This window comes from Ptychodera flava, chromosome 2 (genome assembly GCF_041260155.1).
Source record: "Ptychodera flava strain L36383 chromosome 2, AS_Pfla_20210202, whole genome shotgun sequence".
NCBI lineage: Eukaryota > Metazoa > Hemichordata > Enteropneusta > Ptychoderidae > Ptychodera > Ptychodera flava.
In genome coordinates, this window is record NC_091929.1 from 24,202,752 (window position 1) to 24,218,867 (window position 16,116).

Consider the following 16,116-nt stretch of genomic DNA (forward strand, 5'->3'; position numbering starts at 1 on the left):
TCAACAGAGCTCTGTCAACTGTTGAGTTGCTTGTTCTTTCAAAACGCTGGTCAGACAGCTTTAATATTTAGTTTACTTGTCCGTAGGATGACCTTAGTGAGATAATTTCATACAGTAAGGAAATACTTAATTTTGTATCCATGTCTATAGTAGCTTCAGGGACTTTGGCCCTATGTTTATAATTATTTCCCCTGGGGTTAGGCAAGGAAGAACCCGGAAAATGTCAAAGATGGATAAATTTCCTTATCACGACATGATTTAGTCACTACCATAATGACAAGAGAAATTGATATTATACAGAGGGTATTGTGTTCAGGATAAAATTATTTGGAGAAGGTAATATGTGTCGGTATCATTCAGCTTTGTCATATTTCTTTGGTTTTTTCAGTAAATTTCAAGTAACATTAATGTTATGATTATGAAGTATTTATCTGGCTAAAATTCAACTTGTATTTATGAATTATGAGTTCTACGTTTCACACCAGGGCTTTGACAAAAATCCTCAATTTATCCCTCCTGTTCATGATTTAATTATAATGGTAATGTCAATTCTATCTGGCCTGTTGATACCAGTTTTAGACGAAAGCCAAAAAAATCTATACAATTAATCAAATTTCTGTGAAAAAAAAAAATTTGAATTCAGGATTGTGAATCCTTATTATACAAAAGCTACTTTGAAGACACATGATTTATCAAAATACTGAACTGTCAAGGTCACTCTGCGTTCCGGTCATCCATGTAAGGTCAAGTTCAACATCACAAGTTCATCAGCTGCAGTTCCTGCGTGGGATTTCTAGTGAGTGACTGTAACCTTGGCCCGTATTTCAAGCTCGTTTAAGGTAGCACCTGCCTTGGGTACAGTTTTCCCGGCATTCAAATTTCTACAGTGCTTTCCCAGTGCTGGTCTTCTGCTTCTTGTGTGGCTTCATTTTGAAGCATGTGGAGTTACTGTATCCCTTTGAGTACTGTAATTTTCCCACCAAAATTTTGTTCAATATTTTATCTATTTTTATCAATATTTCTGTCATTTTTTCAAGAATTTTGGACCAACAGACATCACATTTCATTGGCTACAGGTTTTTATCAAAATTTTGGCAAAATTATGAAAAAATTGACTGGGCTATATTTTATGATAGGCAAGGAAAATTGATTTGGCATTCAAAGTGTTCATGTAGTTTCCACTGTCGTGTTCTGATGAATTCAGATTTGAATTGATCCCTCAGAGTTAAGTCCAGATGCAGCAACCATTTTGAATTTCAGATGTCAGTACCGGTAAATTACTATTTAATTTGTTTCTCTAATTCCTTATTATTTCAAATGTACGGGGTTCAATAAATGTTTTCTGTCGTCGTGGCCATGCCCTAAAACTGTACGTAAAATTGTAATTTTAATACAGGACAAAAGAATGAAAATCAATTGTGCAAATTTGTTGAAGAGTATTGGCTAATACACAGAACTGAACTATTTGATTTTTGCCAAGAAATGTTGTTATGAGTGGTACTAGTGAGAAAACAGTGTGTGATGGTTGCCTATTTAAGGAGATTGATAAGTCAATTCCCAGTATAAAATGCAGTGGACACAATCAGATAGTGTTTAGTATGTACCGTGTGTACGTCTGCACTCAGGGCATTGACGTCACGCCAGTTGAATTCATATGCAAATTATGTCATATTTCACTGGAAAGAGAAAACCGCCCATGCGCAGAAGATTGAAAACGGCCTTGTATCCGTAGAGTGATTGTTGTTTTCCAGGAATTCTGAAAGGACGTCAGAAATTATTTGGTTTTGGGATTGGCATATAGCTTATCAGCTTTGAAGTGAGAATCACAATTCTGTGACGTTTTACCTCTACAGCCTGAGTGACCTTGTACTGAATTCTGTAGACTGGTAAACATATCCTGAGACCTCAATACATGAATTCGATACATTCATAGTTGAATAATTCTCTCTCCTAGGGCAAGAAAAATGAGTCATATTAAAATAATTTGAACATTACCTCAGGAACAAGCTTAAAATGTGGTTTATTTGATGTTTTTAATGAATTATGTAAAATCAAGCACAGGCCTGTACAGTTCCCCAATACTATATCTCGTTCATTTAAACTGTGTTTTGCTTGTCAATGCAATCATTTCAATGGAGAATTTATGTGCATTATTGTAGTCTTTCTGCTTGAAAGATTTAGTTTTGTTGCGTTATTTTGTTCAAGATACTTGGATATCTGAATACGGCTGTTGGACGTATGTTTAAAAAAAAAATTTTTTGTCTACCACTCGTACCGACTTGTTTTGAAGCTGGTGAAGTAAATAAAGTTTTCATGTTATTTTTGTGAAAATGTAAAATTTTATTTTTCCCCACGGAGTAAACACAGTAATGGCGGTCATTTCAGATTTCAAGTGTCTGTGAGTATTGTTTAATTTGCTTCTCCAGTACCAAATTTTGCATGGTGACCCCAGAATTTTATTCTTGATGTCGAAAGAGTATGGTTTTAAGTTTCCTTGAGGACAGTTTGAGCAAAATAAAAGTTTAAGCCTTTCAATTTCGAGGCACCAGCTACTTCCAGAGGTTGATAGTATTACATCATCCAATCCACACTGCATTATGCAATAATTCACCCAGAGCAGAGTAAACTCTTTTCTGTAAGATAACAGGTCATGACCCTGTGACGAATGATGATAATAATAATGTATGCAGTTTACAGCTTTTTAATCTGGGGATACTTGAAAACCCCATGGTTTTAGACAAACTGGTATATTATTGATGTGTCCACATCATCGTACTGTTAAGTGTGTTATATCACAGATTGTTAACATTTCCCAATAATATTTCTTTAATATGTTCATAATCTTATTGCATAGATTATAAATTATTTTATTCTGTCAGACTGTTTTAGTTATTTTGAGTTGGATGAATAATTATGAATCAGTGGAATCAATATTTACCTGTCGACAACAAATCATTTAGAAATATATGCGAGATATGAAGTCAATGATAGATGTAAAATCAAATATGCACAAGGCATATATTACTTTGCTTCATCTGAAATTTTAGTAGTTTACTGTTTCATCCTTTTTAAGATCCTCGTTTCTGTTAAAGACAGAAATACAAGCAAACTTTATCATCATGCTGTATGAAGTGAATTCATACAACTCAAGATAAGAGACACAGTTTCCAATTTTGTTGCCATTTAATTTACAGCAAAGGCAAAGTTGGTCCACCAAGCAGAATAAAAAATGTTTCATTGTATCACACATGAAGGACAACCAAAGTGAATAGAATTAGGCCAAAAAAAAAAAAAGTTTGTTTCTCATCCTAGGCATCTTGCAAAAATGATGCGGTGACGCGGTTTTTTTTTTTTTTTTTGCTGCTACTTTTTTTTTATTCAACCATCAACAACAACGCGCTTACAACATGAGAACATTGGCATGCATGCAGAGATAAATGCACAGCAATTTTTAGCATATCAACAGTGCTGCTTTTTGACTATTAGTGCAGAATGCAGTTTTGATAGCTTTCAATGACATAGTGTACAGTTCTGAATGGAATGTTACAGCACTGTGTGATGTTCAATGTTCTGTCTAGTTCAGTTTTGTATATCATAAAATATTTGTGTTGCTTTGGTATGATCTGAACGGTTTTAATTTGTTTCTTAGTTTGTTTTGTTTTTTTCATTTTTTTTCGTTCCTCTTGAGATGCAAAAAAAAAAAGGTTGGCGCGGTGGGTCTAAATTGACCGCGCGGGGGGGATGGAAACAAACTATTTATTTTTTTTGGCCTTATCGTCATGTTCAAATAAACACGACTCACACATCTGTTTCAAATGAAATGATTAGGATGTTTGAAGGCAAATTGTAATGAATGGAGATTATTAATTATTTGATTATTGCAATTTTAATGAAAAAATATGGTGCCACCATAACTGGCCCAGCCCCATGCATTCTTTTCAATGGTGAGTGCGGACCCTGAAAAAGTTAGATATTGTTGAATGAGAGAATAAAGACAGGCCTTGTGAAGAATAACTTTTGATAAATGCAGGTATTTGATTAAAAATAGTTACATTATTGCTTAATTATAAAATAAAGAAGATTTGAATGTGAAATAGTCAAAATATTGTAAAATTGAGAAAGTGGTAGATTTCTGTGTTGTTTATTAATGAGTCATCAGAGAGACTTACATGTGTCAAGGACTCAGTGGAGCCCTTAGGTCCTCTGAAAGGTCTCATTAGAACCCCTAGCAATCCAGTAATTTAAAAAACAAACAAACAAAATGATTTAATTTAATCATGTGGTGACTACCAGTAGTTACTGAACAATTTATGGAGTGTTGTTCAGAAAATGATGCCATACTTGAAGCCTGTTGACACCCATGTCTGACACAAACAAAGTTTTTCAAGTGGTGAGGTCGGGCTCAATTCACACTTTTTTGGATTGACTGAGTAAAATTGTGAAAAAATGATTAAAGATTGTGGACTTTCTTATACTAATCTTGCTCTGTCTGTATGTCAAGACATTGTTTCAAGTTGATAGGGTGTCTTGTTACATGTAGTGATCTACTGTAACATGCTACCTGTGACATTTGGCTTTGATAAACAGTCTCAAACAGAGGCCTGGCCTTGGCATGGTGCGTTGGTGGATGGTTTCTAGTTTTGAGTTGTGCCTCTGAACAGATTTAGGCATAGTTGACTGGGGAATCAGCATCTGTTCATTTCAACTGATGTGAAAACAGCGTGTGTATCTAGTGACTCACAGACCCAAGGCATATGAATTCCTCGAAATGAGGACATTGACATGTCAAAGGTCATAGGTTACTGAAGCACAATAACCCCACCAGATCATACACACTCCACATGGCACTGTAAAACTTACATCCTATATGCTAGATTTGATGTATATATATGTTTCATAGTATCCTTTGTTTTCTCAAATTCCTGCTGTAACATATTACGTTTTTTCCTGCTTTTTAGAATATTAAAAAAATTTTTTTTGAAAAATATAGGGACTTCATGCATGTATGTTTGGCTACTTTCCATAAAGTGCCATGTGTAATTCAAGCTAATCTTAGATGATTAGCTTCAGCCAGAACTTTGTTTGTATCTGTTGTTATTAATTCATGGACCAGTGAAAGAACATGAAATTAACCTATCTCAAGGCTATGATATGAAATTTTGATTAGCTTGATGAATATAATCTTGGCTGCTTCCATATTGCTTTTTGTGATGCTAGTTGAGTGTTTTGAATCCAGTATTGTTAGTGTCTTCATTGATAAGGGACTTGTACCCTAAAGCTTTTGGAAGTATTTCATATTTTATGATACCTTTCACTGTATGCTTTGAAGTATTGTGCCATCGTTGTGCAAGGCATTTAGATTTACTAAGTCAATACACAGTCTGTTTGTCAGACTGCACTGTCATCATTCTGATTGGTGAATCAACCTCTGCACGTTTTTCCTGTCCCTGTGTTATGTGAGCAAAAAACAGTTTACCGGTACAAATTATCTTGTATGCACATTTGCACAGCGAATGTATCATATTCTTTCATAGATCTTTTCACAGTTACATACATACATATATACATACATGGTACATACATACATACATACCGGTACATACATACATACATACATACATAAATACACACACATACATACATACATACATACGTACATGCACCACACATACATACATACATACACACACATACATACATACATAGATACATACAGAATATACAGGTACGGTGTACATTGCATTTGTACATACTATACCTTTGTACACATATATATATATTTCTATGGACAATTGATGTCCGATTTAAAGAGAAATAAAATAAAATAAATATATACATGCATTTGTATGTACGTATACATTAGTTCCTCACCAATGACACAGACAAGTGTATGAAGCTCTGGTACAAACACCGATAGACTGCCATCAGATGGCATGGGGTCTAGACTACGTGCTGTAACCACCTGTTGTGCATGGTAACATTAGACCACACCCCCACACACAGCAGCTGAGGAAATATACCATATGTACTGTTTATGAGGTAATCCCATTTCCTTAGGAACACAGGACATGTCAAGGTGAACTCACTTCAAATGTACAACATGATACTCTGTCATTGACACCGGCTATAAAAACGGACACATATCCTTGGTCTAATGCCCCATAAAAAAGTCGTAATGGAGTTTGAAAATATCATCTGCTGGCACCAAAATAACTTGATAGGCTTCATTTCCTGAACTCCCTGTGTGTTAGTTTTGTTATAGTCAGAACTGTGTACAGCAACCTTGGATTGATCAGACACAGATGAGATTTAATCAGCCTCATTGCTATGTATACTGATATATAGACCTATACATTTGTTGTATGGAAGACTGTAAAGTATGAACCAAAAAGAAGGATTGGGGAGAGGGGATGCAAAGCTCTTGTACAGTGAAATTTGGTCTCAAAATAAGTGTATTTATTCAAGTAAATACCCTACTAATATTTTATTAGAAATGTTATCAAGTATGGGTAGAATGACTAGCTGTGGGTGATATCTATACACGTATAGATTATCTTTCCCGGTTTCACTCTTTCACTGCATGGAGGTTTTCTGTACCAGTAGAACCTGTTCTCATAAGGGTATGGCGTCACCTTTGTTTAGCTCCCTTCAGGCAATTGTGGAGACGTGTAGCTGAAAATAACCGGCTTTTGAAATTTAGAATCCACATCACTGGATATGTAAATTTTAACATTTCCAGTGTTCACAAATTGACCCATATTTTCGTACAGATGGCATTGTACGTTAGGTATCGCACACATTCACTCCCCAAATTTTGCGTGTGGAAGGTGTGCTTGCGTGGGAGATTGCAGTCATACTGAGCAGGTTTTTGTGTCTCCTCTATTCAGTCATGAAAGATACCAGTAAAGGTAATATCTGCTTTGATCATTTCACTCACGTTTTTATTCAGCGTTTATGTGGTACAGTTTCAGCAAATATGTCAGATACATATTTTATACCATTCAGGCTTGGAAATCTGCATGTACATATCTTCAAGAAACTACGATGACTGAAAACGGCTTTTTCAGTGCCTTCCATATCCTGAAAGCATTCTCCATACTCATTATATACCAGACTTTCTTTTACTAAAACTGTACCGATGGAGTTAACCATATTAGCACACCACTATTACTACTACTACTACTACTACTACTACTACTACTACTACTACTACTACTACCACTACTGAAATGTAGAAAATCGCCGGCAACAACAACCAACTGTCAGCTAAAATTTGCCGGCTGTGAAAATTTAGTTTTAGGAAAAAATCAGGACATTTTGCACAAACTTCATGTGCACATACACTACTTGTAACTGCATGTACTTTTATTTTATTTTTGCCACCTGTAACCAAAATTTCCTACATCCTTGTACTACTACTACTACTACTACTACTACTAACTACTACTACTACTACTACTACTACTACTACTACTACTACTACTACTACTACTACATCAGCCACGGTAGGCAAGGTGCTCCCTGCTGTTGAGAACAATAGATAGCACACTAGACCTCACAGTGGCTCACGACTGTGGCCCGCTTGTCAGTTGATAACGGTTGTGTCACTGACAGCAAGCAAATTAAGTGATGCATAGAAATAAGGCTTAAAGTTTACCACAAACAGGGACAAAAGAAGTCAACGTAAAGTAGTTACTATTCAGAATAATTTTATGAACTTCATTTATTTAATTTTATATTTTTATTGGCGAATGAATTACTTTCTATTTATATGTTCTTGCATTGTATGAAAAACCGTATTTCTCAATTCTTATTGACTCTCAACCGCAAACAAACTGTACAACGGATAATGTGAAATATATTGTTTTATCAAGTTGGCAGGTCAGCAATGCTGGGGAAAAAACTGATGTTTTGAAAGTCTAAAATGTTATGTCTCTTGTCATTTTATCTTCAGATCTTCCATCCAGTGTCTCCATCAAGAGAGAACCACCAGATAATGGCTATGAATTGTCACCAGTGTCATTAGACCAGTCCGCCTCACCACAGCAATCTCCGTCATCGTCCCCAGCCATCATCCCAGCCAGCGTTGTCTTAGCCTCCACCAATCCCATCAAACAGCAAGTCTACCCACAGTCCCCGCAGTCGGACGACAGTGACGCAAGTGCGGCAAAGCGACGCAAAGGTCCCGCCCCGAGAACCGACCTGGAGCTGTGTCTTGTGTGCGGAGACAGGGCATCCGGTTTCCATTACAATGCGCTCAGCTGTGAGGGCTGCAAAGGTCAGTTGACACACCCTACCCAGACACAATACAGTGTTTGACTCTGTCCTCTTCATGGTAGAATAACATTCAACTAAGTGTTGACTAAGCATCATAGGGCATGCAGGTACCACTCCTTGCAGACTAAACAATTTTTCGCAAAAGCAGTGTGACAGAATTGCCTCCCAGCTAACACTGAGTTGAGAATTTATATAGTATGGTCATCCTTGTTGTAGCACCATACTTCACTAGTACTTTAACCATAGGAGCTAAAAGCCTCAAAATCTGATTTAAGAACGTTGAGTTTTCTATTACTCCATTTGTAATTTTTCCCAAATTAATGTTTGCCTTGCATAATTTGTTGTGAAAAGGACAAACTTGTGTAATTCTCACAGAACAATTTTATATCATATTTGTTTCTTGCCTGTTGAGGGCGCTGTGCAACACAGACCTTGAATTGTAGCTTGCAGTACAATACCTACCCCCCCCCCCCCCTCCCAAGTTGTAGACCAAAAGAGTGTTGTAAGAGTTTGAGAGTCCAAACATCTGTCCCCAAGTTGAGATGCATTCTACCTTAAGGTCACAATTTTTTGTTCTACACTCAATTTGTATAGTAATGTGCATCTGACTGTGTCTGGTTCTAACAGGATTTTTCCGGAGGAGTGTCACAAAAAATGCGGTGTACAAATGCACGCGGGGAGGAAACTGTGAAATGGACATGTACATGAGGCGAAAGTGCCAGGAATGCAGGCTGAGAAAATGCCGTGAAGTCGGCATGCTACCAGAATGTAAGTGATTTTCACTGTTACTTATGTATTCCTTCCAAGTGCATCATTTCAATAATGTTATGACCTGCCCATGAGTGTTTCTAATTTTGCCTTCCCTGAACTAAAATAGTTTCAACTTTATCATAGTTTGCATTGGTGGTGTACTGAAGATCGCTGGGTACAATATCCTACATGAAAAGAATTAGGTTTTCTTAGGGGATCCTCCCGTAGCTTTGTGAAGCAACTGGACTCCCTAGAGTTATATGGATTCGTAAATTCTTAAGGGTTTGCCCCTGTTGTCTTGCCTCATTAGTTGGGCACACAGGGCTGAAGTCAATTGTTTTAAGTAGGGTCTTGAAATATACCAGTAGGTAAATGGTTTTTGAAATTGTGTTACATTAATTTTGTAGGAAATCCTCTGACCTTCTCATGTGAACTGTAGTAAAATGACTGAGATCTTTAAGCAATATTTACGTGTTTACTACTATGAGAAAAACACAGGAAATTGCAAGACCATCCAAAGTTTTAAGTGTGTATACTAAATTGAGAATTGTCCAGAGTGAAATTTAATCTGATCTTAAATCAATAGTTTGTCATACTCTGTTTTTCCACCCTCCCCTTTTCCCCCTCTCCCCCCACCCTGATCCAGGCCTTCTGACAGAAGAGCAGTGTAAATCCAAACGCCAGAGGAAGATGCTGAAGCAACACCACACTCAGACCACACCTCAACAACCGCAACAGAGTGTCGTCCTAGAAGACGGTGAAGTCGTTGAATTGGCAGACGAACAGAAAGAAATCATCGACAAAATTGTCCAGGCCCAACGAGAACTTGAAATTCCCGGACCCCATGACATCAGAAAAGTAACGGTGAGCAGTGACATTATTCATACTACCTTAACCCTTTGAGTGCCAAAGTCAACTTTTGTTGCCTTTCAGAATATAACATAGCCAGCAACTTTTTTAGATTTAGACAATTTTTTCAGATTTTCTGCGAAAATTTTGGTCAAAAATTGTAGTCATTGAAACGTTATGTGCATTTGGTCCAAAATTATCGGAAAAAATTACAGAAAAATTCATAAAAATTGGTAAAATGTGATACTAAAATTTTGATGGGAAAAATTACAGCACTCAAAGGGTTAATTTACAGCAAAAGCTTCAAAGGAGTCCACAAAAGCAGTAGAGAATCAAAGCATTGTGAAATTTTGAGTGTCTGAAAAAATGTCCCAGAGGTATATCCCTCCTTAGCCTGTTCACCCCTAATTTGCTGTCAACAGGTCCATAATCACCATTGGTAACAATGGCTATGGACTAAACCATTGTGGTGAGGGGGTTAAGTGGAGCAGGAAGGGTGATTTAATATATATCCCTGATGGTAATGTTTTATTCATTGCTTGTAATTGCAGCCTTGGCCAGATGATAATGATACAACCACAACAGAGACAGAGAAACTGCACAACAGATTTGCCCACATCACTGAACTTACCATCTTGACCGTACAACTTGTGGTAGAGTTCAGCAAAAAGTTGCCCGGCTTCCTTGATCTCTGTCGAGAAGACCAAATAGTCCTACTCAAGGTGAGTTTATTTGGATGTTATTTAACCCTTTCATGTTAATGGTATGGTCCAGTTCCATTGCTTGAAATGGTGAGGCTGGACCTATATACATGAAAATGGGGCGAGGCAGTTCAAGATTGGGTACTCTAACAAAACATCTCACAGGAATCCAAGGGGACCAAGTTCCCAATGTGTCAAATGGGACTTGTCGTAGAAGTTTCTTAGATTTCAGTGTCAGGTTTGAACATACCGGTAGTCCCCTATATGAAGTTTGTGTTGTAGAAATCCCGTGGCAATCCTTTGGGGTAGCTTTTAGCCTCATCGTAATCCCAGTGGATACTCTTTGGGGGGTTTTGAAAGGGAGGAAGGAAACAAAGAGACAGAGGGCAAGGGGGAGGGAGGGGTCGTGTACCAAGCAATCTGAGTAACTTTGCAAATAAAAGGAACAGGTTAATTTCATCAGATTGTAAACTTTATCATGTAAATAAAAAAAATTCATAAAAATAGATAAAATGTTCAACTAAAATTTTGGTGGGGAAAATTACAGCACTCAAAGGGTTAAAATTTATGTGTCTTCCCCAACCTACAGGGCTCTGCTATTGAAGTCCTGTTGCTGCGTGCTGCAATGAGGTATATCCGGGAAGACGATGCCATTATCTTCGGTAACGGTCTTCCGTACACCAGAACTAAGCTGTACAACGGTGGCATTGGAGATATTGTTGACCCTATGTATGAGTTTTCACGAGGCATGGTGGATCTGGACTTAGACTATGAAGACTACACTCTTCTCATGGCCATTGTCATCTTCTCAGCGGGTAAGTTGTTTTAAAGTCTCCTCAAGAAAGTAAAATGTTCAAATTTCCATTGGTGTTGTTTTTGAGAAAAGAATAGGGTGGGCAAATTAATAGAGTGGTCAAATTAATAGGGATTTTATGGTATATATTTTGAATCCTTTGTTTAACGTTGAAAGTTTATGAATGCAGTCAATGTGAATGCAGTCTACAGTGAACAAAATATTCATCTTGTTTTCTCAATTTAAGAGAAATTAACCATAATTTCATTTTTTTTATAGATCGTGCACAAGTCACAAACAGAAAAGATGTAGAAGCAGTTCAGGAGAAATACCTGGAGATGCTCCGCACCCGACTGAAAATGAAGAAGCCCAAAGACGCGCTGGTCTTGCCAAAAGTACTGATGAAACTTACTGAGCTTCGCAGCCTCAATAACAGTCACTCAGAAATGCTCTTCGCGCTCAAACTACAGGATCAGGAAATACCCCCTCTGTTGGCTGAAATCTGGGACGTGCAGTAAGCCGTGTTGACCCTTTCACCGCCGATGTATAGTTCAGCCCTATTGTCTGCAAGGGAGTTGGTCCGGTCCATGCACCAGGAGATAGGGGTGGAAGGGTGAAACATTGTAAAGATGATGTGCACAGATGCTCCACTTCAGAAAAACAAAAGAGCATCACAGCATGCTGAAGACACTGTAATAAAAGACCTTCTCAATCATATAGATTTTTTTTTTCAAATACTCATGTTCACACAAAGGGTTTTCCTGCATGCGTCCAGTTTACGATAGAGGCGTTTACGTTACAAACATTATTATTTCATCACCGTGATTTCCAGATGATTTCAAAAGTGAGTAATTTATATAAATCACACAAAAAATAATGTTTCTCTCATAATGTTAAATCTTGATTATTTCCTTAATGATCCACCAAGAAGTGCTCAGTTTGTAGCAAAAGTAGGTTACAGTATGGTTGTCAGTTATTTTAATGGAGAAAGATGTTTCTTGCCATGAACAATATCGATAGATGAAAATTCAGGTAGAAATGTAGTGTACTTCACTCTCAAGATCGTATATAACTTTGCTTGTTTTTTTGTTAAGTGCGTTCCTGGTATGTCATAAGCACATGTGATCAATGCATGATGTAGAAAAAAGGGAGGCTACTTTGGAATGAAGGAATATTTTGAGATTAAGCTTTCAGTAGAATTCATGCCGGAATGGTTTGATCTTGATTTCATGGCAAAAGCAACCCTTGCACCCCTGTACTGCAGTCCATGAGTCCAATGACATCATTGAAAACAATAGGGTCAAACTATAGTAGTGGTAGTGAAGGGGTTGAAGTTGCTCCGAGTTGTATCCTGCTTCTATGCTATTGCGGGCATGTTGTAGAATCAAGGTAGAATTGATATGTGAAGTTTAGTGCCAGTTGCTATTAAAGGTATCTTCTTTGTTTAGAGGCTAGGCGCGAGGCACGCTTTCCTGTCCACTTTCCATGCAAACACGTGTGGAACTATTTCAGGCAGGCAAGACTCATGTAGATTAGATAAGTTCTACCGTTCTGAGTATGAATTGTAGAGAATTCTTTTTTTGTTACAAACTCATACTACACTATGCTGCATACATCAGACCTCTCGGTGTTGAAACCAGTGTGTTTTGAGCCACGCGTCGCAATGCACAATTCTCATCAAGCGTTGAATTTTGAATATGCTATACACAGAAAGTACTGCTAGCTTGCACTGTTGACATACCCTGCACAGAGCCACAGCAGGCAATACACACCATAGCCACAATCAAGCCTATTAGAAATCAGACACCGAGTGAATCTTTACCAATGGAAAAGATCTGTGACTAAACCAAGAAAAGTTAGACAAGGTGAAATATCGTGAAAAAAATCATAAAACACTCAGGCAGACTTCAACCATCAAACATTCATGGAAAAGCTGTATATGAAGTCTACAGCAGGTCATTAATCTCATTTATTTACCAGAGTAGTGATCATACCCTGTATCTTTGCAAGTAATTTGCATGACAGAACCATGCACCTGGTACAGTGTTAACCAATGCATGGTTCTATATTAAACATTTCCATAAAGTATTGATCACAATGGAAAACTTATCCTCCGCAGGTGTGTTATATTGAGTTTATTGACATGAAACTTATCTTGGTAGTAACAGTGACTTGTTGTATAAGATTATTTACCTGTACTGGGCTGACAAGGCAAGAAGCAATATTGGACCTGTTAGCTATGTATTATTGACCTTGCTGTTGTATATTCACCTCACTTCATTGTACCTAATCATATACAATGTAATATAATTAGGTCACAAATTTTACGCAGCACAGAGCTCTGTCCTTGTTGAAAATATTCTGCAGTGATAATGGATCTGTGATTGCATCCATGAGCAGTACAGAACCAGTAAAGTATGTAAGCACATTGTTCATTGGTCAGGTGAGAAACATTTATGCTAATTAGCTGCATATTAAGTACATGTAACCTGTGAACTTTTCATGCATCTGCAAACTACTGTATATAATATATACAAACCGTTACTAGTTTCAAGAAATTCAAGTTTCTAGATTTTTGTTTTTGTTTTTTTATTCTACCTCAGAATCGTAGAGTAGGAATAAAATGTGAATTACATCAAACTTGTCTGATCTGATAAGGAGACATTAGGGAAATGTCAGCTATTTTTACATCAGAAAATGTTCAAGACCACTAAGTGTAACATGTTTGAATTGTTTATGAGGTTTTCTCTCTTGTCAATATTGAGGAAACTTTTTGTGAGAACTGTAATACTTGTACGCATCATAGAAGAAAAGGTTTTTTTGAGAGGAGAGAATCGAGATTTAATTTGATTTTAATTTGATTCTAGTCGTATTAAAATCAAGGAGGACAAAATGAGAAAATTAATACAAATAGAAATGGCACACTCTGCATAATGTTTGTTATCCCTCACCTTTGTGAATCTTACTCCATAAAATGGAGTCGACTTTCTGTGAAACTGAGCACGAGTTTGGTCAAAAGAGGCATGTTATACTGTCGAATCATGAAAAAAAAAGTGTATGAATTATGTAGAGTGATGGAATTTACCTTTCTGTAATATTTAGTGGCTTATCAATGAAGTAAGTGCCAGGTTTTTTATGTAAATGGTACAATGATATTGTAAATTTGCCTTCATCGTGGCAGTTCTGACGGCTTTGGCACTTCCTTACGGCTTTTGAGTTTGTTCAATGATGTAGTTTATATTCGCCAATGACCTTACTCTTTAATATGAATAGTTATTCTTGTGTTGTTAGGCAGACCTGCCCACCTAGAGAGACAAATTAATACGGTCTGAGGCAGCAGTGAACAAGACTTGGTTAGGGCGGTCAGTGGGATTAAGCCTCGCACTTACCGGCAAAAAAAATATTTGATTGAGGAGTGACTCCTGCTCCTCCCATTCAGACCCTCTCACCCCCATTTCCCTGTAATAGATTCAACCATCCTTAAGAACTGGTAGGGTTTGACCAAAAATTGGTGGCAGTAGGGGGTATCTGTAACAAATAGTTTAAAGGTTTATCACACTCGCATGCAAAATAAAAAATTCTGTATCATTATACAACTATTAACGAATCTATAGTTTTCAGTGTACTTTGTATATACATTATTTTCAATTTGGTTTTGTGGTAATTAAAAAAAAATTATTTGCTTTTTTTGTGATAGATAATTTTTACATTGGGATAGCCTTCATATGTTTTCCTGGAAACTGTGATTTTTAAATGCTTCTCATCTATCTATGCCCAAGGCTTTTAATGTTTAGTCCATGTAACCAGTTGTTTTGTTGCTGCTAGTATATAATCAAAATTATTCTTCATCCCTGTATTCTAAATTAGGTAAAGTTGTGCTCGGTTGTACAAGAGTTTTGATCCAATTTTGTGATGGCAGACTGTTAAATTGACCATGGCTTTTTTGTTACACAGCTATGTGGATAATCCAATGGGAAGGATTTCTTCTTTTATCCTGTAGAACACAAAAGAAACATTTTTCTGTTACTTTGTAGCAATATTTTTATATCTTGCAACTGTTTGCATTCTGTTGCAACAATATTTGATATATTGGACCCCAAATGTAACAATGTTACAATTCTGTGTTCATGTGGTGTTATCTACTGGTCAAACTGTGGTTGTGATTGGCTGTACCATACATCTGATATGCTATATTAACAACAGGCAGAATACAGGCATGAAAAATTCTCATATACTTGATGTGAAAGAGATTAGAATACACTTGTTGCCTGAAAGGCAGTATATTCTTTATTTGCTTTATGTTGACCATTGTATTTTACAGATCATTATTAAAATGTAAAACCTATGGATAATCCTTACTAAATGCAGACATAAGTTGTGTTCATTTTTGCTCTTAAGACCTTTGGTCTATGGAGTTATTCAAAGAATGTATGCACGATGGAGAAATTGACTGTAGATGTACATGTAGTGTATGTGTGTGTGTGTGTTTGTGCGTGCTTGAATGTTTATGTTTACTCCTTGTATGCATAAATTGTAAGCATCAATGTATGTCTAGTGGTGTTTGTGTCTGGGGCAGGAAATGTTTACATTGATTGAACAAACAAAAACAAGTATGTTCGTCGCAAAATTTTGGCACCCAAATTGAATAGGCTGTTTTAACTGTGCTATTAACTATTAAATATACCTGGCCAGTACCCCAACTAAAATTGTGTTGAGGCTTAAGAATAGCGCCCTCAGTAGTTGATC

General features: G+C 36.9%; 1 protein-coding gene across 4 annotated transcripts in view; it reads left to right on the forward strand.

Annotated features, from left to right (window-relative positions):
- The window catches only part of LOC139117390 (oxysterols receptor LXR-alpha-like), a 71,381-nt gene extending 55,648 nt beyond the window's left edge, over window positions 1–15,733 (forward strand). For all 4 annotated transcript variants that reach the window (XM_070680483.1, XM_070680491.1, XM_070680499.1 and 1 more), the window contains 6 exons: window positions 7,955–8,278; window positions 8,905–9,045; window positions 9,674–9,891; window positions 10,428–10,598; window positions 11,167–11,392; window positions 11,650–15,733. In XM_070680483.1, coding sequence (XP_070536584.1) covers window positions 7,955–8,278; window positions 8,905–9,045; window positions 9,674–9,891; window positions 10,428–10,598; window positions 11,167–11,392; window positions 11,650–11,888 — 1,319 coding nt within the window. In that variant the 3' untranslated portion in view covers window positions 11,889–15,733. The remainder of the gene's footprint in view (window positions 1–7,954; window positions 8,279–8,904; window positions 9,046–9,673; window positions 9,892–10,427; window positions 10,599–11,166; window positions 11,393–11,649) is intronic.
- Window positions 15,734–16,116: the final 383 nt, after the last annotated feature.